Source organism: Penicillium subrubescens, assembly GCF_028828155.1.
Source record: "Penicillium subrubescens strain IBT 31985 chromosome Unknown utg000005l_segment0_segment0, whole genome shotgun sequence".
NCBI classification, from domain to species: domain Eukaryota; kingdom Fungi; phylum Ascomycota; class Eurotiomycetes; order Eurotiales; family Aspergillaceae; genus Penicillium; species Penicillium subrubescens.
Window position 1 is genome coordinate 1,165,323 of NW_026643155.1, and position 24,389 is coordinate 1,189,711.

A 24,389-nucleotide genomic window follows, 5' to 3' on the forward strand; every position below is an offset into this window, starting at 1 on the left:
CAATTATCATTTTATCCGTCCGGTCCCTCTCACTCTTAACCCTTTCTCTTTAATTCCCCCCACACCCATGGTACTAGTGGATCCACCCTTTGTTCGTGCTTAACCCTCAACTGTTTGGAACTATAAAGCACCGGACTATGACCGACGATCTTTGGGTTTCTTTGGTCTCTGCAATTCATCCCACTCCCAACTCCGACACCATGCCTGCCCTTCTCCAATCCACCATTCACCTTCTTGAATCCGAGCTGGTCAAGGCTCGCGCGGCGCTCCAGGAAATTCACCCTCATGCGCCGCTCCTGCGCATTGGCGACGAGGTCGCCGTCGGCGCCATGGCCGCATATCGTCAAAATCTAATCAGCCGCGCCCCAGATTTCTACGGCTCTCGTCGATTTACCATGAAGGAATTGGGCCTCGAGCCGGTCGTACGAGAAATTCCGGCAGAGAAGATTGCTCCTGTTGAGCCCATTCCGCAACGCAAGCCTGCAGCCAAACGACGAGCTCCGCTGGAGGATATGCTCACCAATAGTCTGATCCTTGACAATATGGCGCCGTATCTCGCCACGCCATCGCTAATGGCCCTGGCTTCGACTTCGCGACTCCTCTACAATGTGATTACGGGTACTCCTTACGTGTTCAGACATTTGGATCTGACTCGCTGCAGAGGTGCGCAATTGCCCATCAAATCGTCCAAGGAGGATGAAATGAAGACCGAGGATGAGGTATACTCGGCTCCATTGCGGCGCATCTTCGGCAGCCTTGAAAAGCGTTCCATCTTGCAAGACGTGCGCACACTGGTCCTGGACGGTCTTTCAGTGCCAGCCGACCTGATCGCAGACATTATCATGTCCGATCGATTCAATGTCAACATTCTGTCTATCCGCGAGTGTCAACACCTCAACGAGCGCAAGCTGATCCAAGTCATCCAACATGCCGTGCGGCCCACACGCCCAGAGGGAACCCCGAAAGTGAAGGGAATCTATCATTTCTCCCCAATGCATACTCCCCCGCGCGCCGCAGTGCGACGACGATACCGTGACTGGTGGGGATCCCGGGTGGGAAGCTCACGAAGCTCCAGCCAGAGCCCGTCAAACAGCTCCTCCGACAACGAAGACGAAGAGGCAGAAACAGTGACTCGACGATACGAGCGAAACGAGTGGTACAGTCCTTCGGGAAAAGTATTCAAGCACAGTATAGACGAAGGCTGGGCGCAGACTCTCCAGAAATGCGAGGGGATCATCGCCTTTGACGCAGTCTTGTGCCGCGGACCACGCCATGATGTCAATCTCTACTCCAACGCAGATGAGGAGAACCCCGCCCCCGAGGGCCGCTTACTTGGCCCCTCTATCGCCACCGTGGCTCTGGGCCCACGAGGATGCGATGGATGCCATAGTTCGCCCGAAGGCCCGGCAATCTGGGGCCAGTCCCCAGACACCCAGTTCCCACTGCTGAGCCCTGTTCCTTTGCATGTGTCCAGTGTTGCTGCGGCCAAGCGGCCAGAGCTTATTCCCGGCGAGCATCCTGTGCTGATCGCGCGGTGTACTGACTGCTTGACTGATCGCTGGTGCCACCGGTGCAACAAGTGGTTCTGTTCGAACTGTCTGCCGCATCCGCAGCATGTTCAGGCTAGCTTGACGCCGCATCAGACTGCGATCCGGCCACCGCATCAGTATACGCATGGGAATGGACCTGTTCATGTTGAGCGAGAGGTATGTGGTGGAAAGTTGATTAATAAAATATATGGTTTACTAACGTCTTGAACAGAGACTCGAGCGAGGGGTGAGCAAGGATTGCTGGGAGTGTGGTCCAACTGTGCGTATTCTCAAATTATTATTTAATATAGACCTGATGCTAATCTGTGTACAGTGCGGTTCATGCAAGCGACACACTCAGCGCACCTGTCAGAGCTGCCGAGGTGATTACTGCATCGAGCATAATGAGGGATGCTCGGCGACTATGGTAAGTTTGGAATTACAAAACCAGCACCTAATCCATCATTTTGAGACGAAAGCTAACATCTCAAACTAGTGCGACTGGTGCAATACCAGCTCTCGCCACCGAATGCGGAGCTTCCGTTAGAGCAGGAGAGGGTCATGAATTTTGTTATTTTGAGCAGATATGAAATGATTCATCTGGATTTATAATCCAGATTTCTCCACTCATACATCAAATTTATAGCGCTGAATTTAGATTGTTCAGATTGTTTAGCTTATTTAGATCACTAATGATAGTGGGGGCGCGGGGGAGACTCTTCCAGAACGTCCCTCGAGCTTCCCGCTCCACTCCCCGTTTATAATAATCTCCAACTTTCAACATTCAAGAGACTCCTCTCTTCCTTAATCTCTCCAACCCCTCCACCATGGCGGACAATACTCCCACTCTAACCTGGTCCGCCCAACTATCCGTAACACCCCCCCCAACACGCCCCCCGCCTCCCAGGCGACAAAATCACATTACCCCAGTCCGCACTAGAACAGCTTCTCGCCGCAGCACCTCTCCAACCGATCCCGACCCCGTCGAATACCGCGCGCGTACACACCTCCACCTTTGACCCATTCAATCCACATACATTCGCGGCGGAGTCGCGGGCGCGGCAGCAGATTGAAGAGCGCCAGCAACAATTACCCCATCCGTTGACGTTTCGGATTGTGAACCCGTTGAATGACCGGTTCGTGTATGCGGGGATTCGGGAGTTTTCTGCTGCGGAGAATGAGGTTGTACTAAGTGCTGGGTTACGGGAGGTGCTTGGGATTGAGGGTGGGGAGCTTGAGGGTGTGAATAATGTCAATGGGGATAACATGGAGGGAGAAGATGTGGAGAGACAACCGACTCGAGCGCAAACAGAACCCGCGGTCGTTACTGTACATGCGAAGCAATTACCCAAGGGCACGTATGTACGCCTACGTCCGCTTGAAGCTGGGTATGACCCGGAGGACTGGAAAGCGCTGTTAGAGCGACACCTGCGTGACAATTTTACGACTTTGACGACGGGTGAAATCCTGACTGTACCCGGGACACGCAACGAGTCCTTCCGGTTCTTGCTGGACAAGGTATTCCCCGAGGGGGACGGGATTTGCGTCGTGGACACCGATCTGGAGGTTGATATTGTGGCTCTATCCGAAGAACAGGCCCGGGAGACCCTGCAGAAGCGCCTGGAGCGGGCAGCGCGAGCTCCCGGTACGACGAGTGGGAGCTCTGTAGGAGGTGTGCTTGCTACTGGGGAGGAGGTAGCTGCTCAAGTCCTGGCGGGGGAGTATGTGGATTACGAGCTTCGGGAGTGGAACCGAGAGGATGAGCTGGAGATTGAGCTTACGACGGATGAGCCGAATGTGTTTCTTTTTGTTAGTCCTCTTGGTTCGCGTCAGCAAGGTCGTCCGAGGACGGATATGCATGTCTGGGGAGACTTTTCAATGCAGTCTTCCAAGAGGTTTAAGATACGGCCTACGAATGTGGCGCTTGAGGGGGCGGAGGCTATTTATGTCTCTGCTTATGCCAGTCCTTCAGATTCGGGTGTTGAATCCTCAACGCTAGCACAGCAAAAGCTTCCTCTCAGGTACAACCTACGGATAACGACGAATGCCGTGGACACGGTAGACGAGACGACAGAAACCGACGAGTCCACCGAGGAGTCTCACGCACCCGGCGATGTCCAATGCAAGAACTGTCAACAATGGGTCCCAGAACGAACCCTCATCCTCCACGAAAACTTCTGTCTACGCAATAACATCCTCTGCACACAATGCGGCAACGTCTTCCAAAAACGGTCCCCCGAATGGGAAAACCACTGGCACTGCCCGCACGACTCCTCCCACGGCAACGACACCACAAGCAAAGTAACCCACGACTCAATATACCACAAACCGTACACCTGCCCCGACTGCCCCGCCCAATTCGAAGGCCTCCCCAATCTCGCCCAGCACCGAACAACCTCATGCCCGGGCAAACTAATCCTCTGCCAATTCTGCCACCTCCTCGTCCCGCAACAAGGAGAGTCCGATCCAGACCTGCACGATCCAGAAGTCCTCCTCTCAGGCCTAACACCACACGAACTCGTCGATGGCGGAAGAACAACAGAATGCCACCTCTGCAGCAAAATCATTCGTCTCCGAGATATGAACACGCATCTCCGGCACCACGACCTAGAACGCGTATCACGCCCTCCACCACGGATCTGTCTCAATCAAAACTGCGGGCGCACACTCACCAGCGCCAGCAACAAGTCCCTCGGTCTATGCAATATCTGTTACGGACCTTTATACGTCGACACATACGACCCAGAAGGCAAAGCGCTGCGCCGCCGAATCGAGCGACGCTATCTCTCGCAATTAATGACAGGATGCGGTAAACCCTGGTGTCAAAATGCATACTGCAAAACGGGCAAACAGAAGACATCAACAGAGCCCGTGGCGCCAATGAGTGTGGCGGATATAACCAAAGTGACACGTCCGCTCATCGAACCTGTTACCGTTAATCCCGACATGACCAATACAGCGCCGTTTTATTTCTGCACAGATGAGACGGGCCAGCATCGGAGGAACTTGGCGGAGATGGTTGCTGCGGAAGGTGTGGCTGGTGATGTTGCAGGGAAGGCGTATGATTTGGCGTGGTGTGTTGCCGGTGCTGAAGCTGCTGGTGGGGATTTGGAGAAGATGAGGGAGTGGTTGGGGAAGTGGGCGCCTGTGAGGGGGGAGATTGCGCGATGAGACGAGAGATATATAGATCGAGGTTGACTATTTGGACTGATGATCTGATCATGACTGCGTTGCATTATATGTGGATGGTTGGGATGCATACAGGAGTTGGATAGATGGGAGAAGCGCTCACGAGGTCTAATGAAGATGAAATGCATAAATGAATTATATATATAACAGCTGCGAGTCTCGTAATATTCATGATTAAATGCAAGAGGAAAGAAAAGGTGCAAGTTAGACAATGTAAAGGGAATTCCATCCCCACACAGCAGCCCAGTCTATGGATCCCAATGCCAATCCATCCCAACCCATCCAAATATTTTCGCCAGAAACCCACCAGCGAAGACAAAAAGGGGGATGGGAGATTCGAAAGTAAAAGAAACACCACGCTTTTGCAAGACACCATCACAGCACCACCCTTCAAGCAGCACCCGTCTTCGCAGCCAGCGAACCCGTCCCCCTCGACGAGAAAATCCCCATAATACCAAAAACAACATAAAACAACGCCAACGGATACGCCACCAATCCACGCATCCCACTCATCCGTGCCACGGCACAAAACATCCCGGACGAGCTATACGTGCACCACCCAACGGCCGCCGTAGTCAAAAGATACCCGAAAAGCGTATCCATGGGAATCAAAATCCCAATCAACGCAGTCAAAACCAGCGGCAAGAAACAATATCCCAACACGCTGGCGGAGCGGGGGAAAGTCAGTGTGGCAGAGAAATGGCCAACAGTGGAGGAGGCGGCAGAGAGCGAGGGTTTGTGGTGGGGGTTGTAGTTTGCGGGATCGGCGGTGTTGGGGGGTGGTGCTGTGTCGAGGGCGGGGGACATTAGGCTTAGGATGAGGTGGAGGGCGACGGTGCCGAAGACGGCGACGCCGTAGATGTAGCCGTAGAAGACTTTTCCGGAGAGGAGGAGGAATGTTCCGTAGAGGACGATGTAGAGGAGGGCGCCGTAGAGGTCGCTGTCGTCCATGAGGTGATTGTCGATTGAGGCGAAGGGGTTGAGGACGGATAGGGTCTGAATTGGAGTTAGTTTGATGTATCTTCTTGTCTTGTCTTGACCAGCAAGTAGATCTCAGATTGGCGAGGAGGAGGTCATTTCGCATGCAAACTTCCTGGAGGCCAATCGAGGTATAACACCCAGACCCGGTTCCAGGCGCATCGCATTGCATCGCACTCCTTCCACCCCATCAATCAAAATCCCCCATCACCTCAATTCAATCCAACTAACCTTCGTCCGAATATGCTCAAAATTAACCCCCAATTCCTCCAACAAAGGCGGTTCACCATCATACCCCTCCGTTCCAAACGCCGCCAACCAACCCGTCCTTAAACCACCCTGTTCCCCCATCCTCCCACTCACACCCGCGGCCGGAGACCCAAAGCCCCCATACCCGCCACCGACGGGATAAGCTTGCGTGGAGGGATTCGGAGCACCGCCAAAGCCCGCTCCGTAGGAGGCTTGTGAGGGGGTCGTGTGGCCGGAGACTGAGGAGTAGGACGAGGGGAAGAACTGGAGATTCTGGGCGTTGGCTTGGGGTGCGTAGCCCTGTTGCTGTTGTTGGTTGGGGTAGTACTGAGCCATTGCGGCTGGGGTGGTGAGAGAATGAGTCGAATGTGTTTGTTCTTCTCTTAGGGTAAGAGGGTAGAAGGAGAGGTGTAGGCGCGGGATTTGATGTTGAGAATGGGGAGCTGGGAGAGCTTGAAGATGCTCCAGCCAGCCAGCTGGCGGTTCGCCCTCCAGCTGATGCCTGCTTACTCAGCCACGTGTGGAGCCATGCATCCGGGGAGACTGAACTATATGAGTCTAAACAGTACTGTAGGGAGGAAAGACAAGATGGATACATGAATAGTAGTAGTTGTAATACATGTAGTATACAAATTTTGATACAAATGAAAAGTGAGGTATAATTTGACGCCGCTAAGCTCTGATAAAGGAAACGTGTTTCTATAGGAAGTTGATGCCAATACCCAACTGCAGGCCCTTGCGGCCCTCCTCGCCCTTCCGCAAAACCAGAGGCAGGGAGAAGTTCAGTTCGAAGCGTGCCACGGGGTGGGCATACACAATACCAACACCAGCAGCGATGCTAGGCAGGCCGGTTTGCAGGTCCGAGATGGTCGAGACCACGGCATCCTGCACCTCGCCGCTGGTAGTAGGGGCTGCCTTCTGCGATGTACGAAGAGGCAAGAGGCGGCCGCCGTTCATGAAGAGTTGCAACCGCAGGGGCTTGTCAGCGCCCACACGGGGAAGGGGGAGGAGCAGGTTGGCGCTTCCAGCGGCGTAGAAGTCACCGCCGAGGGAATCGACACCCTCACGGGGGCCAAGACCGCACAGGCGGAATCCGCGAACATCAGTAGGCCCGCCGAGGAAGAAGCGGTCATTGATGCGGGAGAGCTGGGGGCGGGAGTTCGAGTCCAGGCCCAGAGGAACTAGAAGACCGGCACGGAAGCCGGTGGTGAGGCTGATCCCGCTATCGCCCTGGATTCCAGGGATGGGGATGGGGATGGCACCCTGTGTCTCGATCTCGGACTTCCAGAAAGAGACATCTCCCTTCAACGGACCCCAGCCAGCAACCTCGTTGAAGATCTTGGCATAGTAACCGCGAGAAGGCAGCATGGGGTGATCACGCTGGTCATTGACCCAGCTATGGAAGATGCTGCTCTTCACACTATCACCGGCATCCGCGCGAACCGTAGGAGAGGCATTCTCAGCCAGACCGGTGACTTGCCTCCAGAAACCATTGTAGCCCAGTTCATGACGGTGTCCGGATTGAGACAGCCAGCGAAGCTTACTCCAACCACCCTTAAGCACCTCCTCGTGGCTGGACCAGGACTTTTGGGTGGAACTGGCGATGGCGCCCACCTCCAGGCGGAAGTCGGGGTCGCACAGGATCGGGGTCTCGAAGGCGGCCTGGTAGGCGGACCGTGTGCGCGTACCCAGCGACGCGTTCAAGTTGAGGGTCTCGGCACCACCGAACACATTGCGCCACAAGAGGTTACCGTAAGCCGATCCCTCGGCGTTTCCGAGATCAGTACCGGTCTTCAAGAGCACTCGGGACTTCTCTTTGGTTGCCAGAAGGACATCGATGGTGCGGAGACCGGAGACGTCCTTGTTGGACTCATCCAGGTGGACGGCAATTGGCTGTTGGAATAGGTCTATATTCCAGGTTAGAATATCAAAGCCGAAATATCCTCCGTATCGAGCCTGGTTCACGAACCAAATCGTCCCAGCTTGTCGGCCGTTGCCGAAATCTCCCGCAAGGCCTCGGACAGGGTATAGGGTCGGTCCTTGTTCTCGCTGAGAAGGGGGCTGAGGATTTTCTCCAGGAAGCCTCGGCGGGTGTGAGGAGCACTAAGCACCTGAACGGACGAGATCGCGCATGGCAAGGTCGAGTTTTGGTCAAGCTGATAACAAAGTCATGGTTAGCCGAAAGCTCCGAAATTTGACCGCGTCGGAGATCTGTTCTGTCATTGAGACAAACAATACAGATGGTGATATCATACCAATTCTGCAAGACGAGCTTGAGCCTTCTGGAGAATGGCTTGCGTACGCTCGTTCACAGCCTGCTGCTGCTCTTCCAACACCTTCGGGTCCTTGCGTTGTTGCAAGCGCTCGAAGATCTGCCGCAATTGTTAGTACCACGAGACAGGGGCAACACATAAGCTGTATTGGAGGGTTCCGTACGTCTTCATCATCAGCAGAGAGGGAGGAGGACATTGTGACGGCTGCAATGGCCAGAACCTGTGGATTCTGAGCGCAGTTGATCGCGTGGGAAAACGGAGCCGCACGTGACCCTCGGGACCAGTGCGGCGTAACGGCGACATCTTGGCCGTTTGACTCTCGACGCTCGACACTCTCCAACACTCAACATTCAACGGTCGGTTTTGCGCGCGCGGTTTCTTGAGCCACGCTTCTCATTTGTTTCAATCTTATCTTTCTCGCGGTTCATACTTTCCGAATCAACGATTTAGAAAATGGCGACAAAGGCAGCTTTCAAGCGGGTGAGTGGCCCGACATGACTTCATGCGCAGGCAAATGCCGCAACATTCTAACGGTATATACAGCTCACTCGGGAGTACCAAAATATCCAAAAGAACCCACCACCTTTTATCATTGCCCATCCATCCGAAACAAATATTCTCGAGTCAGTTCTTTCACCTTGTCCATTTACCCCAAGTTTCTCGATGTTGACGTCTGCCTAGATGGCACTATATCTTGACCGGACCCCCTGGCACCCCATATGAGAATGGGCAGTACTGGGGCACCCTCATGTTCCCTCCCGAGTATCCCTTTGCGCCTCCTGCCATTCGAATGCACACCCCAAGCGGCCGATTCCAACCGTCGACAAGGCTCTGCCTGAGCATTAGCGACTTTCATCCCAAGTCCTTCAACCCCGCATGGGAGGTCTCGACAATCTTGATCGGACTACTTTCATTCATGACCAGTGAAGAGATGACCACGGGTAGTGTCAGTGCCACCGAGAGCGAGCGCCGAGTGCTCGCCGCGCGATCGCGATGGTGGAACTCGACCGGTGGCGGCTCGCATTCCAGCGCTACCCCGGGTGTGACGAAGACGACCAAAGGAATTAATAATGTCAAGGCGGGGGATGGTGGCTTAAAGTTCCGCACCGAATGGCCCGAACTGGATCAGGAGAACTGGGCCTGGATGAAGGAGCATCGCATTGACACCAGTACCGGTCAGATCCTCCCCGACCCCAACGCCCCCACCAAGTGCTCTCCAGAGACCAGCGCCCTCCGTCGCCGACCTAATGGGAGTGCTCCCGGGATCGGTGCCGTAATGGAAGGCGGACATGTGGCTCGGGAAGCCGGACAGAGTTGGGCACGCCGCAACCGAGTTTGGATTGGATTGGCCGTGCTATTTGGCTATGCGCTGCTGTCCCGACTGGTCAGTGACGTACAAGGATGAGAAAGAGAGAGAGAGAGAGAGAGAGAGAGAGAGAAAGATAAGCCGAGGATGCTGGGCTGGTCACTAGACATCTTTGATTGTATTTTTTCTTCTCTTCGGCCCTGTCGTTAGCGGTTTACTTTATTGCTTTTCATATTGGCAGCATCCTGCGGCGCATTGGAGATATGGGGGTACCACTTGATTAACTTTTTGGCTGAATGGAACGGGCGTTGGTCCTAATTTCTTGAATTGTAACTATTTTACTACCATTGCCCATTGCTATGTACTTGTCAATCACTCGACTCCAAGGAATATTACCGCTTTAACAAGTTAACCCAATTTTTGTTCGTTACACCGGACATCACCGGATCTGCCAACTGGAAGATGCGCTCAATCGGGCTGGCGCTCGTTTCTGCCCCCCGGACCCCCCGCAAATTATTGTCAACGTAACTACTCCTTTTTCTCTCTTCTAAATCCGCCTTCCCCACACACTTCTCTTCTTCATTGGTTTGTGATGGTCTTGTCAGTTTGCTAGTCTGCCTGGGTTGATCTTCAGATACGGCGCTACCGAAATTTAAACCCCTGGCCTTCGGGCCCACGATGGATCAGCTGCAGCCTTACAGCTCTGCGGCGCTTTCTCGGCCTTCCCATTCAGGTTTGTGCTCACTACTTCTCTCATGCATATTGCCTGGGCTAGCCCCACCACTATTTTCCCTTGAGGGCTTGGGGGGCCTCAACACTAAAGATCTGTGCTCGATGCGCTTGGTCTGCAGTGAATTGCTGATGCTCGTATGGGGAAACCTCCGGTGGCTTGGACGAGAACTTGACTGGCGCCCGGTGGCGAATCTCGTTCATTCTCTGTCAATTTCCCTTGTGAGGGCATCATCATTATCTAGTAACTACTAGATAGATGTCTGGTCTCGGATTTCCCCCGGGCAGATGCAACAAGATCATTTAACCCTGGTCAATTATTGATTAAAATCTCTTGTACTAATTTCGAGTCCAGATAAAACCTCGAAACCAGCTGCGCCGCTGGATCAGCCATCATTCACTTTTATTGATCACGACGATGACTTGACATCCAAGCGGATCAAAGATGTCAATGCTCGCAAGGCCATTCGCTCCCATGTTATGCGTGATGTACGCCGTCGCGAGAGACTAGCTGGTTTGAAACGAACCTCTAAGCGCGACAGCAGGGGTCAGTCAGCCTCTGCGAAAGCGCAGTCAAAGATAAAAGAAGAGCCCAAGGAGCAACGACTAGCTATAAGATCAGCATCTCCATCGTCTGCTTCCTCATCGTTGGCCGACACCGAGCCTGACAACAATTATGTCTCTTCTAAGCCGCGACGAGTTCGGCCTGCAAGATGGAGTGCTGGCTACCCATTGTCGCCTCAATTGAACCCTAATCCGCGGTCATTACCGAACTCTTGGTTCTTTGATCCCTTTTGCTCACTACCGGGGACTAGTGAGCTACCTTCTATGGTTGCACATTTGATTTACTACTGTAAGTCATAGCTTCGCCTGTCCCTCATTGCTTCCAATTTGATCTGGATAAAGCTAACGAGTTCAGGGAAATCTGTATTCGTACCGATGACCTTTCCTAGTGAACTCAATGGGCAGGAGTGTCGTGAGGTAGAATTGATGGTTCGATCCTCGTTCTCCGACCCTGGAAGCTTCTTTGGTCTGATGACCATGTGTGCGGCACACCGGGCGGTTCTATCGGTCGCTCGCTATGATGCATCAAGCTCCGCTCGCGCAAACACCATCGTCAATGACCCTGATTTCTGCACTATGAAAGCAAAATCCATTCGAGAAATGAACGCCAAGATGCGAGATCCTAAACGGGCACTAAGTGATGAGGCATTCGACACGATTGTGAACTTGCTCACGGGCTCGGTATGTCCCTGACTGCGAGGTTTGGAAGAGGTTGGATTGCTGATAATTCTGTGCAGTTAATCGCTGGTTTATTTGATGAAGCCCGGATCCACTTGACTGGTCTCAAACATATGGTAGAGCTGCGTGGCGGTATCACAGATGAGAGCATCCGCTCTGCTTCGATGTTGTCCGCAATAATCACGTATGTTTCTCAACTACTCGTCGATGAAGCCCGGCTAATACCTGGTTCCAGTACTGATGTGAAAGCCGCTTCTGGCCTACTGGTCAAACCAGTCTTCCCTCTCACTTGGGATGCGCATCCCGTCCCCCAGGATATCCAGCAGCGGATCCAACCTCCAGATTCCTCGCCCGCCCACCAACTGGGCTCTGGATTCTTCTCCAGCATGCTACTCAGCTCCCAACTCATCCGCATTCTACACGTGGTGCGGGATATTATTTACTATAGCATCGCCGTGCAAACGAAACCCGATGCACTCCATCCAGCGGACAACCACTTCTTCCGAGTCCTGAACTGCGAAGCAGAGCACCAGCTACTGAGCTATATCTACCCTGAAAATCAGGAAACCACAAACCCCTCTCAACTCACCATAGACATTCACCCCCTCGAAGCAGTCACCCGCGTGGCCGCAATCGGCTTCCTGAACAACTTCCTAATTGTCTCTCCCCCCTCATCCGGCCTCGGCCGAGCCCTCACAAGCCACATCGTCTCTGCCGTGCACAACTGCAAACTCTCCCTTCTTCTCACCATGCCAAAGGAAAACTTTGGCTTATTCGCTTGGGCCTTATTTGTCGGGGCACAAGGATCAGCCGGTGAGGCCGATAGGCCCTGGTTCGTGGAGCGGCTAGCCCGCGTTGCAATGATCTGCGAATGGCAAACCTGGGACCAAGTCTCCAGGATCATGTCTGATCACTTTTACATCCCCGCTCTCCATCGCATGGAATGGAGATCCGTTTGGGACGAGGCGATGGCGGGATTCGTGGTCTCGTCGGACGAATCTTGAAAGTTAGGCGTTAGGCCACCCTGTGTTTTACAAGATTTCTTTCTAATCTCTGTACAACTCAAAAGGTCCAGTGTAACTTTATGGGTCATGGGCGGATTTAATTGATGGTTGTTTGCTTGTCTGTACATTTAGCGTATACGAAATTTATGGTCTCGCAAGGTTTTTGGACTGAATCTTGTGTGTAATCTTGAAAAGTCTACGATATAAGATGATGAGAGATAACTAAATGATAGCTGAGAGTTAGAATAGAAGGATGTCAGACTTGGATGCAAATCGATACATCTTCAAGATCTACCGGCAAAGGACTACTGTATACTTCGGCATCAGGAAGCCGATCCAAATCACGTGCACATTATGTCATCTCCGCATTTTTCTCCCCGATCTTTTATCGCGAAATGCGATTTTATCCTGTATACGTCTGACATTCTACATTCTAACGTCTAATTCAAAATGGGTTGGTTCTGGGCCGATACACAGTCAAAGGCGCCTGTTGCGCCACACCCAACAACACCTGGTGCTGCCATTCCAGTATGATTCCCAAAAAACAGACCAATTGTTTCGCGACTGACCCTTATCGACAGCCCGGATGTCCGATGCACGAGTCGGGTTCAGCACCAGCTGCTGCACCCAAGACTGCCGAACCTCCCAGCAACTGTCCCATGTCCAAGGCCAAAGACTCCCCTTTTTATGCGACCCAGAAACCCGTGGATACGCCCGCTCCGCCAGCGCCGGCCGCTCCCCAACAGTCCACCCTGTCCAAGCTGAACCCGCTGAACTACATGTTCTCCTCGATCTCCCAAGAGCGCGCGCCCCAGCAGACCGTTGACCTCTCCGTTGATCGTGAGACGTCATCGATTCCTAGGGGTGACTCGCAGGGTAACTGGGAGTATCCCTCCGCGCAGCAAATGTACAACGCGATGCTGCGCAAAGGATATACGGATACCCCCCAGGATGCGGTCGAGTCTATGGTTGCTGTTCACAATTTCCTGAACGAAGGTGCTTGGAACGAGATCATCGGATGGGAACGTACGTTCGCGAAGGGTCTCGGAGCTGGTTGGGAGCGATGCCGTCGCGGTGAAGAGAATCTGAACTTCCAGCTGATGAGGGACGAGATGACGGGCAACATTGATCAGGCGACTGAGCCTCGTCTGATCCGATTCCAAGGCCGGCCTAAGGAGTTGACTCCCAAGGCTCGCATTTTCCAGGGCCTTGGATGGGTGTACCCTGCCAAGTTTGAGTATGTATTGCCTGTGCAAGACTTTTTGCAAAACATCCGCTAATTTTTGTTTCTAGGTCTCCTCCCCCCTTCGACCGCCACGACTGGTTCGTTCAGCGTCAAACTCCCTCGGGTCCTAAGGAGGTCCGTTACGTGATCGATTATTACTCCGGCGATCCCGAGCCCAACGGTGAGCCCGTCTTTTACCTTGACATTCGCCCTGCTCTGGACTCCCCCACCGCTGCCGTCGAGCGCCTGATGAGATGGGGTGGTGATGTCTGGTGGCGAGCCAGCGGCGGTGCTGTCCGTGAACCTGGCCAGAGTCACGGCCACCACTAAAAAAACCGTCTCCAAGTCGGTCTTGAAGTTCGATGCTTCTCCACTCTCACACTTTGTAAATTCAATAGACATGGCACAGGCGTTCGGGGGGTTGTTTTTCATGACCTTCCATATTCTTTTTTCTTCTTCTCACACCTGTCTTATATCATTTCCCCTTGTCTTACTATTTCATTTACCATCAACTTATGTACACCGGCAGACGATAATGGAAGGAAAGTGATGTTGCGAGGATGCATTGATGAATTGGGAGTTTTCTTTTGTTTCATTTTGCTTAATCTTCAGCTTCAGCTTCAAATGAATCTATTCCAATCTTCTTTCTACCTGCTAATACGCCCAACGAGCACCTCTTCATCATTACAAAATATCTCATGTCATTGAATTCTCATGTGTAAAAAAGAGTCTATAATACAAAAAACCAAGAAATGGTCTATCCTCAAATATTCGGCGACAACAAATCATACTTGACACACCGTTCCACGCTTTCAATGCTGGCCTGCAGCAACCCACGAGCTTCCAAGCCAACCCAGACCCGAAGCATCGAAGTATCGCCCGAACGCACTGTCTGCAAGAAGGTTTGGCCAGTACCAAGTTGTCGGAGAATAGGAAGGGCACTATATTCGAGCATTAGTTTGGGAAACCAGATAGACACAACCGAGAACCAAAGAAGAAAGAAAGTACTCACCTCTGGAACAGATCTAGATTAGGATTCAGGCTTCGGCCAATACCTTCAAGAAGGAGACAAGAAATGACGACGTTTACAAAGTCTCCTTCAAACCGGACGTGGTGGCCACGGACCATTGTTAGGACTTCGCTGAGCACGTCACCGATCTTGATATTGCCGAGGGCAAATGTACGAGATTTGATGCTTAGAACCAAATGCTGCATTTTTAATGCGAAGATTTCGGGTTCGATGACTTCTTCTGGTGTGCGACACCGCTCAACCATCAAATGCCCAGCCCGGTATCCATCAAACTCGGCAATAGCCCGGAAAAGATCCAAGAAATTCCGTCGATTGTGATCATTGAGCTGAGTGACAAGGCCCGTATCGATGAAGATCAATTGTGGACGATAACCCTCATCGTTGAGTTTGGCGAGCGCAAATTCCCAATCAGCTTTGTTGCCCATATGCGGACGTAAGCGCGCCAGAACTGCCTCTGTCACGTCTACTTCTGCGCGAGTCGGAGCCTCGGTGGCGCGCGAGTGCTTTCGAAGAGAAAGGTCAAGTTCACTGGGCTTGTAGAAGCGAACCATGATATTCCCTGGATGCAGATCGGCGTGCACAAAGTTATCAATCAGAAGCATGTGCAAAAACGCATCCAGTCCTTCATTGGCAATCTCATGTTGGAAGATACCTCCACCAATATCCAAGAACGTCGCTAGCGGGATACCCTGGGCGAATTCCTCGATCAACACCTCCCGAGTCGTATACTCCATGTATGGATACGGGAACCAGGCTGGTGTGCGAGTCTTGAATTTCTCGCGGAAGATGACAAGATTGGTCGCTTCAATGCGCATGTCCAGCTGGAGCTTCATCATTTCACCGAATTGTTGGACCTCATCGGGGAAAGAAAGCCAATGCATGGTTGGAATGGCATTGATCAGAGAGGCGAAGAAGCCCATGATTCGCAAGTCGCGATGGATCATCTTCTCAACCTTGGGATGCAGAACTTTGATCGCGACGTATGACGATGGTACTCTTTGTGGTGAGCTCTTGACCAGAACGTCCATGTTCTTTCGCACCTTCTCTCCTAATGTGATGGGCTGGAGTCCCAATTCTTGGTTGCTGGTGGCCAAGCTTGGCTTGAGTTTGGCCTTGTACACTTGGGCAATGGCACCAACACCGAGGGGTTCCTCGTGGAATTCTTCAAATATGTCTTCGAATGGCATACCGTTGAAAGCCTTTCGGATGATGCGTTTCGTATCCTCGAGTGAGTGGGCGGGGGCATTTGAGTGGAGTGAGGACATGATGTTGCACATCTCCGGTGGAAAGATATCGGTACGGGAAGCGGCCCATTGTCCGAGCTATTCAGAGATAGATATCGAGTAAGACATGTGCCATTGAAACGCACTGAAGATGAGGCAATCTTGAAAGACCTACCTTGATAAACGCCGGACCCGCGCGCTCCATGGCATTCACCAAGAACCGATACCACCATATCGTGCCAGTCTGCGCATTACTACCTCCGTCAATTCTTCTCCCAATCCAAATAACCGGCACAGTGACAAGAACAGGTATGAAGATAACAGCCAGATGAAGGAACCGAAACCCAGTCGCAATGGGATCATAGACATAGTAATACCAGAAGACGCGGAGCGACTGACAAAGCCTTGTAAGACCCCTCGCATCTTTCGAGACCGTCTTCCGAATCTCCTCCCGCGAAGCCTCCAGCATCTGCATCTCACCCGTCTTGTCATCGCCATCCGAGTCCTCCGCAAGCTTGAGAAATGCGCTGGGCGCGAGCGCAGCCATCACCAGCCCGCCGATCACCGGCGCCGGTGCCCTTCTGGGAATGCGCTTGGCGGGTACTCGCCATGATTGTGTAAATGCATGTCGCGGTAGATGTGTAAAGCCACGCCTTAGACAGAGCCGACCTAGGAGGACGGCCCTCATGATTCAATTGTGGTTCATGGAGGAAGAAGATGACCGGCGACCGATAACAGGCCCGATAATTGGCACGTGTTGCGACGTCATCGAAACAGGTTCCGTGGGCCGAGGATGCATAAGCTTATTATGCACTCTTGATAATAGCAACATTCAAAAAATACTCGAGTGGAATAGTAAATAAAAGGAGATCGTCAGAAGCAAGTCATAATGATTCATTTATTTCAGAAATTGGAAAGTGTTAATCAGGACTCATCGACCAATTCCCTTCCCTGTCTGGCTACCCCGAACTATACAAGCGCCACCGAAGCCTTTGTCGTGAACTATACAACCCTCGACCCACGATACAAGAGAACATTTTTACAAAAATATAATAAGCTTAAGACATCTCATTTACACAGCCTCAAAAACACAATGAGATCTCCGAAGATCCTGGAGGAGGCGGTACATACGGACTCGCGGTCGCAAAACCCAGGGGCTCCACATTCCAGGGCGCATTCTTCGATTGTCGCTTTGTCCGTTTTCCACCTATTCAAGTCCTATTCCGGATACTCAATAACGACCATTCGACCAAGGAGAAAGTAAAGCGTTCATCCGTCGATCTTGCTTTTTTGCAGCGGTTTCATGTTACCATCGAGGGTCCAGGTACCCCGAAAACGGGACAAAGAAGCTACAGATCGATGAAATAGGCCAGGGCCTTGCGTAGTAATTAAATGGACGAAGGTGACCCTAATATTCATGATGAAGCTTACCTTTTCAATACCTTTTGAGACTACCAGCCGATCGGTTCTTCACTATGGGCCGCTCACGAAATTTGGATGATGTCGAGGCTAATCACGACGAAGAGGAGGAGCTTTGCACATGGCGTGACTGGGCAGTCGTGTTATCATGGAGTCTGCTGGGTTATTTGTGCGTTATATTGACAGTGATTGGTTATTATAACCCATCTCTATTACCATTTGACCCGACATCTTTGCTTTTCAACAAGGATATTTCGCCGTTCTATGCATTCTCGCATGGTTCGGAACGTTTCCCGAAGCCACACGGGTTCAAGATAGTTGCTCTGGTTCCATTCAACTACCATGAGCGCACTGCTATTCTGGACTGTTACCTACAGGTGAGTTGCTCGCCCGTGTTGTCAGAAGTGTGACTCTCGAGTCTAACTAGTTCATAGCAAAACTTGGTCCACAATCATGGCTTCCTCGATCAAGTTGTTTTCATCCCCCAGACGCAAGACGCCGTCAGCCTACAATGGCTCAAATCTTTAGTACAACAAACCCCCGAATACGCCATCTCTCTATCCGGTCACGATATGGACTGGAAGTTTACCCACGACGACGTCATGTACATCCGTATTGACGGGGATGTCGTCTTCATGGAAGACCACACTATCCCAACGATCGTCAAAACAAAATTGGACAACCCTGGAGCGATGATGGTATCTGCAAATGTCGTCAACGAAGGCGCACTCTCTTCTCTCCACAGCCATCCAGGTGTTGCGCTACCATATCTACCCGAAATCCACCACGTTGAGCAGCCTTCTCGGTCAAAGTCCCAACTCCGCAGTGACTGGAGGGCATCGAGTCTTCCACGATGGGAAGGACCCGCCAGCTTCAGAGTTCAAAAGGGCTTTCAACCACCTTTCCAAGGCCATCGTTGGCTATTACCAGCCGGTGCAGGCGCAGACCGAGACCCCATTGCGTCTTCCGTGTACACGGAAACCGGTCCGACTCTGCAGGATTGGACGGTTAGTGCACAGCAGCACTACTCGTTCCTTGATCACCTTGAGTCGAATACTTTGAGTCGATACAAATTCCCCATGTGGGTGAACCCGACTGAGCCTGCCAGTAGCAGTTTCGGTTGTTTCTGGGGCAAGGATGCTGAGGCATTGGGGGAGATCTTCGGTCATAAAATCAGTGAAGAACTATCCAAGTCGTGGATTGCGGCAGATGGATCTCGTCCTAACGTTACGATTGACGGGAAGGGCCTGGTATCGCATTACTCGGCTAAACTGGGTGCTGATGGCTTGGATGCGACGGATCTTTTGGAGCGGTATCGTGCCTATGCTCAAGAAAAGGTTTGCCGACAGACTATGTAATGGGATATGGAAGAGATTTGAAATAGTGAAGCAAGCCTGGGCGGTGGATGTTGTTTCATGAGGATATGCACATATTTAGAAAGTTTGGACATATAAAAACATGATTATAATTTTCTTCCATGTTTCAGAGAAGTGTCAAACGCATTATGCGAATGATACGATTTCGCAGGTAGCTGGCACTTGGATTAATCGCCCAAGTCTGGTGGGCGAGACCGCACCTTGTTACTTGCGAGCATGAATATTTGGTGACTCAATGATGACCAGGGTGAAGTCCAGATGCCGCCGCTGCTGTGAACTATCAACCAAGTATGGATTGTTTAGACATACTAGTCCTTTTTTGGTACCTATTCTAGGGTCCGCTACTCTTTCAGATGGAACTATGCCTCAATCATTCACAGCCACTTTACAACACTTCCTATTTTCCTCAATCATTCGCAGCTAGACTCAAAAATGTCCCTCGTAACCTGGCCATCGTACGGATCTGTCACAAGGTGGGACAAAGCGGAGGCCGTCATAACTCACAGAAGATTCCATCATTACGATGAAAACAAAGAATATGTCAATGACTATGAAGCTTCGATGTTCTTGAACATTATAATCGCCCAAACCCATGTTCGCGAAAGTACGCAGCGAGAGGAGGCGCTGGAAGAAAATTTGGAAGGGCAGAGGAAGCGAATGGCTATTGATCCCGACAATGACAACGCCAAAGCAGAGTTTGAAAAATAGGGTGAAATCAAGGACTTTCGAAAAACAATCGGGTTACAAGAACAGACTCTCTACCGAGCTGAATGGAGCATGGGACGCTGTGTGAGAGAGAACTATTTCGCCGTCAGAGAACGACCTACATGGTTCCTCACCACTAGACTGACTGGCGACTGTGTGAGTCAAGGAGGCTGCTGTGCTCGGGGATGTGGCTGTTGCGAAAGACGTGCCTCGTCCGCACATAGAAAGAAAGGGCAAGGTCACTGCACTGTCGAATGTGGATATTGCATTCGATATCGAGGGGTTGAGTTCACAGAAAAAAAAAGGGGCAGAACAAACAGGACATTGAAGATTTGCTGTGGGACACAACCCCATTATATGCCATGGCATTAACAAAGGGACATTTCTGGGATGTCCTCACATACGAAGACGAAGCATCCGAAGATACGAAGTCGAACCCGCCAGCGTCAAGTTCTTCTATGTGCAACGATCCACCTCCTCCATATGCTGCATCAGGAGATACAGTTGCCAACATACCTCAGAAGTAGCGTGTGTCAAAGTGGCAACATGTCCTTCGGCAAGTCTCAGAATGGCTTACAACCTAGTCATGATTTGAATCTATGATATTCGTGATGGAAAGGTTGCTCATACACGGTGGAGTCACTATTGCTTGCTCGCTCATCGACTTTTCCTATTGCTCCCTGTGAAATTGAAATTGCTTCTGGTAGCCTTTCAAAGTTCACTACCTATAGCTTATTCTCTAGAGATGTATCCTTGATAATTCACATGCTGTGGATTGAACCTCGCTTGCATGAGACTTGTTGTTCCTTTAAGATTGACATGGTCCGTTGATTCTGTGCAGCCTTCTTTGATTTATCGTCCGTGTCTTATTCTAAAAGTACCTCAGAACATACGAATGAAAGTCACATCCGTCAAATCATAGTCATCATGTATTCGCGCGGCCATGCTAGCCTTAATGCTTACTTCAAGCATCCTGTGTACCCTTCAGTCGTAACGAGCTAGTCTTCACTAGACCTTCTAACGTTTCCCGAGAACCCATAGGAAGTGCACCAGCCTGGAAGTGATTAGTATAGACACAAAGTAAATTCAAAATATAGAGAAGCCTTACCTCATTCTTCAACAATTCCTGCACAAGAACAAAGACATTGTCTCGGTCCTTGGTCACTTGGGTCTCATCCGGCTTGCTGGATTCATCGGAGGCATCTGAGGCAGAAACCTCCCCATCTAGAGTCTTCTTAAGTAGCATTGCAACCTCTTCGTTGTGCAGGCAGTTCACCACAGCTACACAGCCGGAATGGTTACTTGCCATCAAAGCGAGAGCAAACCAGCCCTCGCTTCGAACGACAGGCCATTGAGTTTGAGTAATCATTGCACCGACTGGTCGAGCAACACCTTCGTGGAGGGTGTACAATTTTTCCAACAGTGACTTCGCAGCTTCATCTCCCTCGCGAGCCTTTGGAGTAACCGTTCGGCAAATAGAAGCCACAGTACGTCCGATTTCCGTCTTGATAGGTGCAGAGTCAGTCTTCTCGAAGAGAGATAGTAGTAGGGAAAGATAGGTCCGCTTGTGAGCAGGGGAATCCGGGTCTTCTGACAGCGGAGCCAGCAGACGCGCGATATTTTCCATGGAAGAGATAGTCACTTGGCGAGCGATACTAGCAGCCATGAACTGGACCTGTGGGACGGACTCGAACGCCCATAAGCGGGATACAGCTGGGATAATCCCGGCTTCGGCAAGGCTGACGCGGTTATCACCAGCGATGGCGAGATTCTTCAAAAAGCCAAGGACAGAGTGAAGGACTGAACCGCGCGAGCCACTTTCGAGGACGGAGACCAATTCCACATGAATCTTCAAGTCCCGCACCATCACTTGACAAACCTCATCAGATCGAGCCAGGTTTCCGAGCATGACGCACGCGCAGATCTGAAGTTGCTCCTCGTCTGCAATAATCCAGGACTTTAGTGTCTGTGCTAGGGCAGAGTCAAGAGGGTAGTGCTCAGCGAATAACTCCGAAGCTGAGACTTCGCCTAGAGCTTGGTTGATCTTGAGTCGGATCTGGGCAATGCCTGAAACTTCCTCTTTTGAGGTCTCGTCGATTTCGATGGAGAAGGACCGGCGAAGAACAGATAGCACGTCCTCGACCATGTTGTTTGAAACACAGGCGTTCTGGAATCGCTCTTTGTCCAGGTAGGCTGTGAGACTGTTCACTAGTGAAGAGAAGTGGTCGAATTCGGTTTCTTCCAAGGCGAGTTGTGTGAGAAGCCAGATAGTTCCATCGGGAGAGTTATCAATGCCTTGTGCTGTGCAGGATTAGCATGAGCCCAAACTAATCAGCCATGGAAATTTCGTTGTCTTACCTTGCTCCGAGGCCAGCTCCACCAGGTCATAAGAGAAGTTGAGAAGAGCACTGTTATCCTTAATAACACCGTCTTTGAGAAGCTTCAAGATGATGTATGCCGTTCGGTTCTCGGCTACTTGGGCGTGCGCGGGCTCTGTTTCTCTGTTAGTGATTGCTATTTATGGAGATGCGAAGATTCCTCACCATAATCCATGCAGATATTGTAGATAACTGGAATCGCAACATGCACCAGCTCAGGGTTCAGGAAATGCCTGATGATTGGGAGCGTGTAGAACCCCTCGAGGACAATCTGCCTGTTCTCGTCTACATTTTTGTCTTTGTATTAGTAAAGTCGCAATGGGAGGGGAGAGATGCATATCCGATTGACGTACTCATATCAGCGCAAGTATTGCCCACCAACCGCAAAGAATGGTACAGCAATTTGACGCCCACATTCTTCTTGGATGAGATGACATCGAGGAAGAACTTCAAGATCCCAGATTTTCCGATTGGACCACGCCATGAAACTAAATTTCTGTCAGTTTGCATTCCATTCAAAAAGAAGAGAACCAGGACAAGCTCACGCTCTCGACTCCCATTAGCCATAACCTCAGCGGCCTGGACTAGAAACTCAGAGTTACTAGCCCACAGCTTGTTGAGAATTTCCAGCACACTTTGCAAGGACTCCACATCCCTTCGACCACGTCGTGCATCAGCATCAGCCTGTTCCAGGGAAGCATGCAACTCCTTAAGATCAAAGGCATTTCCGGACTCGGCCGCGCTCTCGGCATTCTCAATGACCAAGCTCAAGGCACGAAACATCTTCTCATGCTCTTCCAAGCTCAGCGTCTCCGAGCCTCGATCAGACAAAGATGAAGACGACTCAGGCAACTCAGAGAAGATTTGTTGCACGGATGGGAAATCAAAGCTGGTAGCTTGAACAGAGTGCTGGCGAGCAGCCTCTGTCCCGGCTGCCATGGCCATAGATATACCCTCTGCAGACGCCATACTGGGTCTTTGCTCTGGTTAGATTTTGAGCCGCGAGGGGGTGATGGCTGCCTTCGAGTGATTTGGTGGAGTGGTGAGGCTCCTTTCCTAGACGGGTAATATAGACTCCCTCCGAGGAGACGAGAGGAGCCTAGATGGTAGAACCAGGGGAGATGGTGAGGACACTAATGTGACATTTGAGTCATAGAGAAGTGCTGGTGGGTCCTTGGATATGCTCACGAGGGACTCGAATGAGTTGCAGGGCTTCGAGGTAAGAGACACTAAATGATTTGGCACGGAAAACGATCCAATCGCGATAGTGCTGCCTGAGGTGGATTCAGGCACCCACCCTGTTTAGGTAAGGTGTGGACAAGCCAGTGGGACGAGGACAGAATCAATGATTCAACAGAGTTGATATTAATCAAAAGATAATGATGAGCGTGAGTTGCCTAGATTTAGCTCAGGTTCAATTTGTAGCTAGCGTATCTGCTAATTGTTAGTACTGTACACATGGAGCTGTACTATTGACCCATTGTAGTTCCCCAGGCCATCAACATCGACACCTTAAACCGGCGGACCCCAGGGGACTTCCGCCTTGCCAAGCATCACCTCAAGCTGGCCTCCCCCGTCCCACTACTCCAACAACTCGACAACTCACAACCGACCCCGTCTCTCCTTCATTCTCTGCGGTCAATTGGATCTGATATTGAGTCGCCTACCGACCCGATCGCCTCTTTTCCTTACAATTCTCCAAATCTCCATTTTGTCAAAACGCCCTCTCTCCCTACCTTCATCATGACACGCGCTCAGCAGACTCTCTCCGTCCTCCTCCTCGTCTCCTCCGTATGTTGAACGCCCAGTACATAACGCCCCCAGTCCCACCACGGACGCATACCCGAATACATTCGCTAACATGCCTTATAGCTCTACCTTTCCCTCTACCTCGGCCTGGTCCCCCTGAACGAGACCGTCCAGACCGAGATCATCCCCGTGGTACGTCGCGACAACGCAATATACCCTTGACGCGCGCCAACACCGAACACTAACCAAACCTCTTTCGTTCAAATTATAGCTCCCCTTCTACGCGCTCATCGTTTTCGGTTGTTACCTCCTCGGTCGCCTCGGTGTGGCAATCTTCACTTTCAACGACGTCCCCGAGGCTCACGCCGAGCTGCAGAAGGAGATTGAATTGGCCAAGGTTGAGCTGCGCAAGGGCAATGTCGAGGTGGACTAAACGCTCAAATACAATCATGTTGCGTGTGGAATTGGATTATCAGGGCATGGGCGGGATACCGGGGCCGACCTTGTCCTAGAGCTTGGATGCAGGAGCTTAGCTCCTACCCACCTAAAGAAGGCGGGAGGAGGAAGGCTTGTGCCTGCACCAGGGCATTATAAAACACGGTGCTTTTTTTAATTGCTGTTTGTTCTTTTTGCCAACAAATAAACACTCCCGTTTGATACCCATTCAAAGGCTTTTGATTCTTGGATCTTTCTCGCGAGAGGTCTGGTCTCTCTTTGTAGATTCGACCACCCCTGCAGATCTGGTAGACAGATAGACTCGATTTGGGATATAGTGGTCGGTATGT

At 51.4% G+C, this 24,389-nt stretch overlaps 11 protein-coding genes across 11 annotated transcripts; 7 read left to right on the top strand and 4 right to left on the bottom strand.

The window, feature by feature from the left end:
• Positions 1-137: 137 nt before the first annotated feature.
• N7473_006909 (putative ubiquitin fusion degradation protein (Ufd1)) lies at positions 138-4,700 on the top strand (the record flags this gene model as incomplete). The annotated part of the gene is made up of 5 exons (XM_057152849.1): positions 138-1,720; positions 1,762-1,776; positions 1,864-1,956; positions 2,026-2,087; positions 2,437-4,700. 5 exons carry the CDS (start codon positions 138-140, stop codon positions 4,698-4,700), a joined length of 4,017 nt encoding a protein of 1,338 aa, XP_057007187.1.
• Positions 4,701-5,108: 408 nt separating this feature from the next.
• Positions 5,109-6,281, bottom strand: N7473_006910 (transporter YIP1; the record flags this gene model as incomplete). The annotated part of the gene is made up of 2 exons (XM_057152850.1): positions 5,109-5,714; positions 5,928-6,281. 2 exons carry the CDS (start codon positions 6,279-6,281, stop codon positions 5,109-5,111), a joined length of 960 nt encoding a protein of 319 aa, XP_057007188.1.
• A 363-nt stretch (positions 6,282-6,644) lies between these two features.
• On the bottom strand, positions 6,645-8,414 carry sam50 (SAM complex subunit SAM50; the record flags this gene model as incomplete). The annotated part of the gene is made up of 4 exons (XM_057152851.1): positions 6,645-7,852; positions 7,915-8,101; positions 8,201-8,317; positions 8,382-8,414. The coding sequence occupies 4 exons, from the start codon at positions 8,412-8,414 to the stop codon at positions 6,645-6,647; spliced, it is 1,545 nt and encodes a 514-aa protein (XP_057007189.1).
• Positions 8,415-8,671: 257 nt separating this feature from the next.
• N7473_006912 (ubiquitin-conjugating enzyme E2) lies at positions 8,672-9,623 on the top strand (the record flags this gene model as incomplete). Its single annotated transcript, XM_057152852.1, has 3 exons — positions 8,672-8,698; positions 8,762-8,841; positions 8,900-9,623. The coding sequence occupies 3 exons, from the start codon at positions 8,672-8,674 to the stop codon at positions 9,621-9,623; spliced, it is 831 nt and encodes a 276-aa protein (XP_057007190.1).
• A 579-nt stretch (positions 9,624-10,202) lies between these two features.
• On the top strand, positions 10,203-12,499 carry N7473_006913 (uncharacterized protein; the record flags this gene model as incomplete). Its single annotated transcript, XM_057152853.1, has 5 exons — positions 10,203-10,257; positions 10,609-11,106; positions 11,173-11,498; positions 11,555-11,679; positions 11,731-12,499. The coding sequence occupies 5 exons, from the start codon at positions 10,203-10,205 to the stop codon at positions 12,497-12,499; spliced, it is 1,773 nt and encodes a 590-aa protein (XP_057007191.1).
• A 450-nt stretch (positions 12,500-12,949) lies between these two features.
• On the top strand, positions 12,950-14,054 carry N7473_006914 (holocytochrome c synthase CYC3; the record flags this gene model as incomplete). Its single annotated transcript, XM_057152854.1, has 3 exons — positions 12,950-13,027; positions 13,081-13,736; positions 13,793-14,054. The coding sequence occupies 3 exons, from the start codon at positions 12,950-12,952 to the stop codon at positions 14,052-14,054; spliced, it is 996 nt and encodes a 331-aa protein (XP_057007192.1).
• Positions 14,055-14,419: 365 nt separating this feature from the next.
• Positions 14,420-16,665, bottom strand: N7473_006915 (ABC1 kinase family protein; the record flags this gene model as incomplete). The annotated part of the gene is made up of 3 exons (XM_057152855.1): positions 14,420-14,665; positions 14,737-16,076; positions 16,153-16,665. 3 exons carry the CDS (start codon positions 16,663-16,665, stop codon positions 14,488-14,490), a joined length of 2,031 nt encoding a protein of 676 aa, XP_057007193.1. The 3' UTR covers positions 14,420-14,487.
• A 787-nt stretch (positions 16,666-17,452) lies between these two features.
• Positions 17,453-18,754, top strand: N7473_006916 (uncharacterized protein; the record flags this gene model as incomplete). Its single annotated transcript, XM_057152856.1, has 2 exons — positions 17,453-17,773; positions 17,831-18,754. 2 exons carry the CDS (start codon positions 17,453-17,455, stop codon positions 18,752-18,754), a joined length of 1,245 nt encoding a protein of 414 aa, XP_057007194.1.
• Positions 18,755-19,204: 450 nt separating this feature from the next.
• Positions 19,205-19,480, top strand: N7473_006917 (uncharacterized protein; the record flags this gene model as incomplete). Its single annotated transcript, XM_057152857.1, has 1 exon — positions 19,205-19,480. One exon carries the CDS (start codon positions 19,205-19,207, stop codon positions 19,478-19,480), a length of 276 nt encoding a protein of 91 aa, XP_057007195.1.
• A 961-nt stretch (positions 19,481-20,441) lies between these two features.
• On the bottom strand, positions 20,442-22,824 carry N7473_006918 (uncharacterized protein; the record flags this gene model as incomplete). The annotated part of the gene is made up of 6 exons (XM_057152858.1): positions 20,442-20,531; positions 20,586-21,778; positions 21,836-21,970; positions 22,021-22,140; positions 22,209-22,343; positions 22,401-22,824. The coding sequence occupies 6 exons, from the start codon at positions 22,822-22,824 to the stop codon at positions 20,442-20,444; spliced, it is 2,097 nt and encodes a 698-aa protein (XP_057007196.1).
• A 774-nt stretch (positions 22,825-23,598) lies between these two features.
• N7473_006919 (dolichol-phosphate mannosyltransferase subunit 3) lies at positions 23,599-24,037 on the top strand (the record flags this gene model as incomplete). Its single annotated transcript, XM_057152859.1, has 3 exons — positions 23,599-23,646; positions 23,728-23,796; positions 23,876-24,037. The coding sequence occupies 3 exons, from the start codon at positions 23,599-23,601 to the stop codon at positions 24,035-24,037; spliced, it is 279 nt and encodes a 92-aa protein (XP_057007197.1).
• Positions 24,038-24,389: the final 352 nt, after the last annotated feature.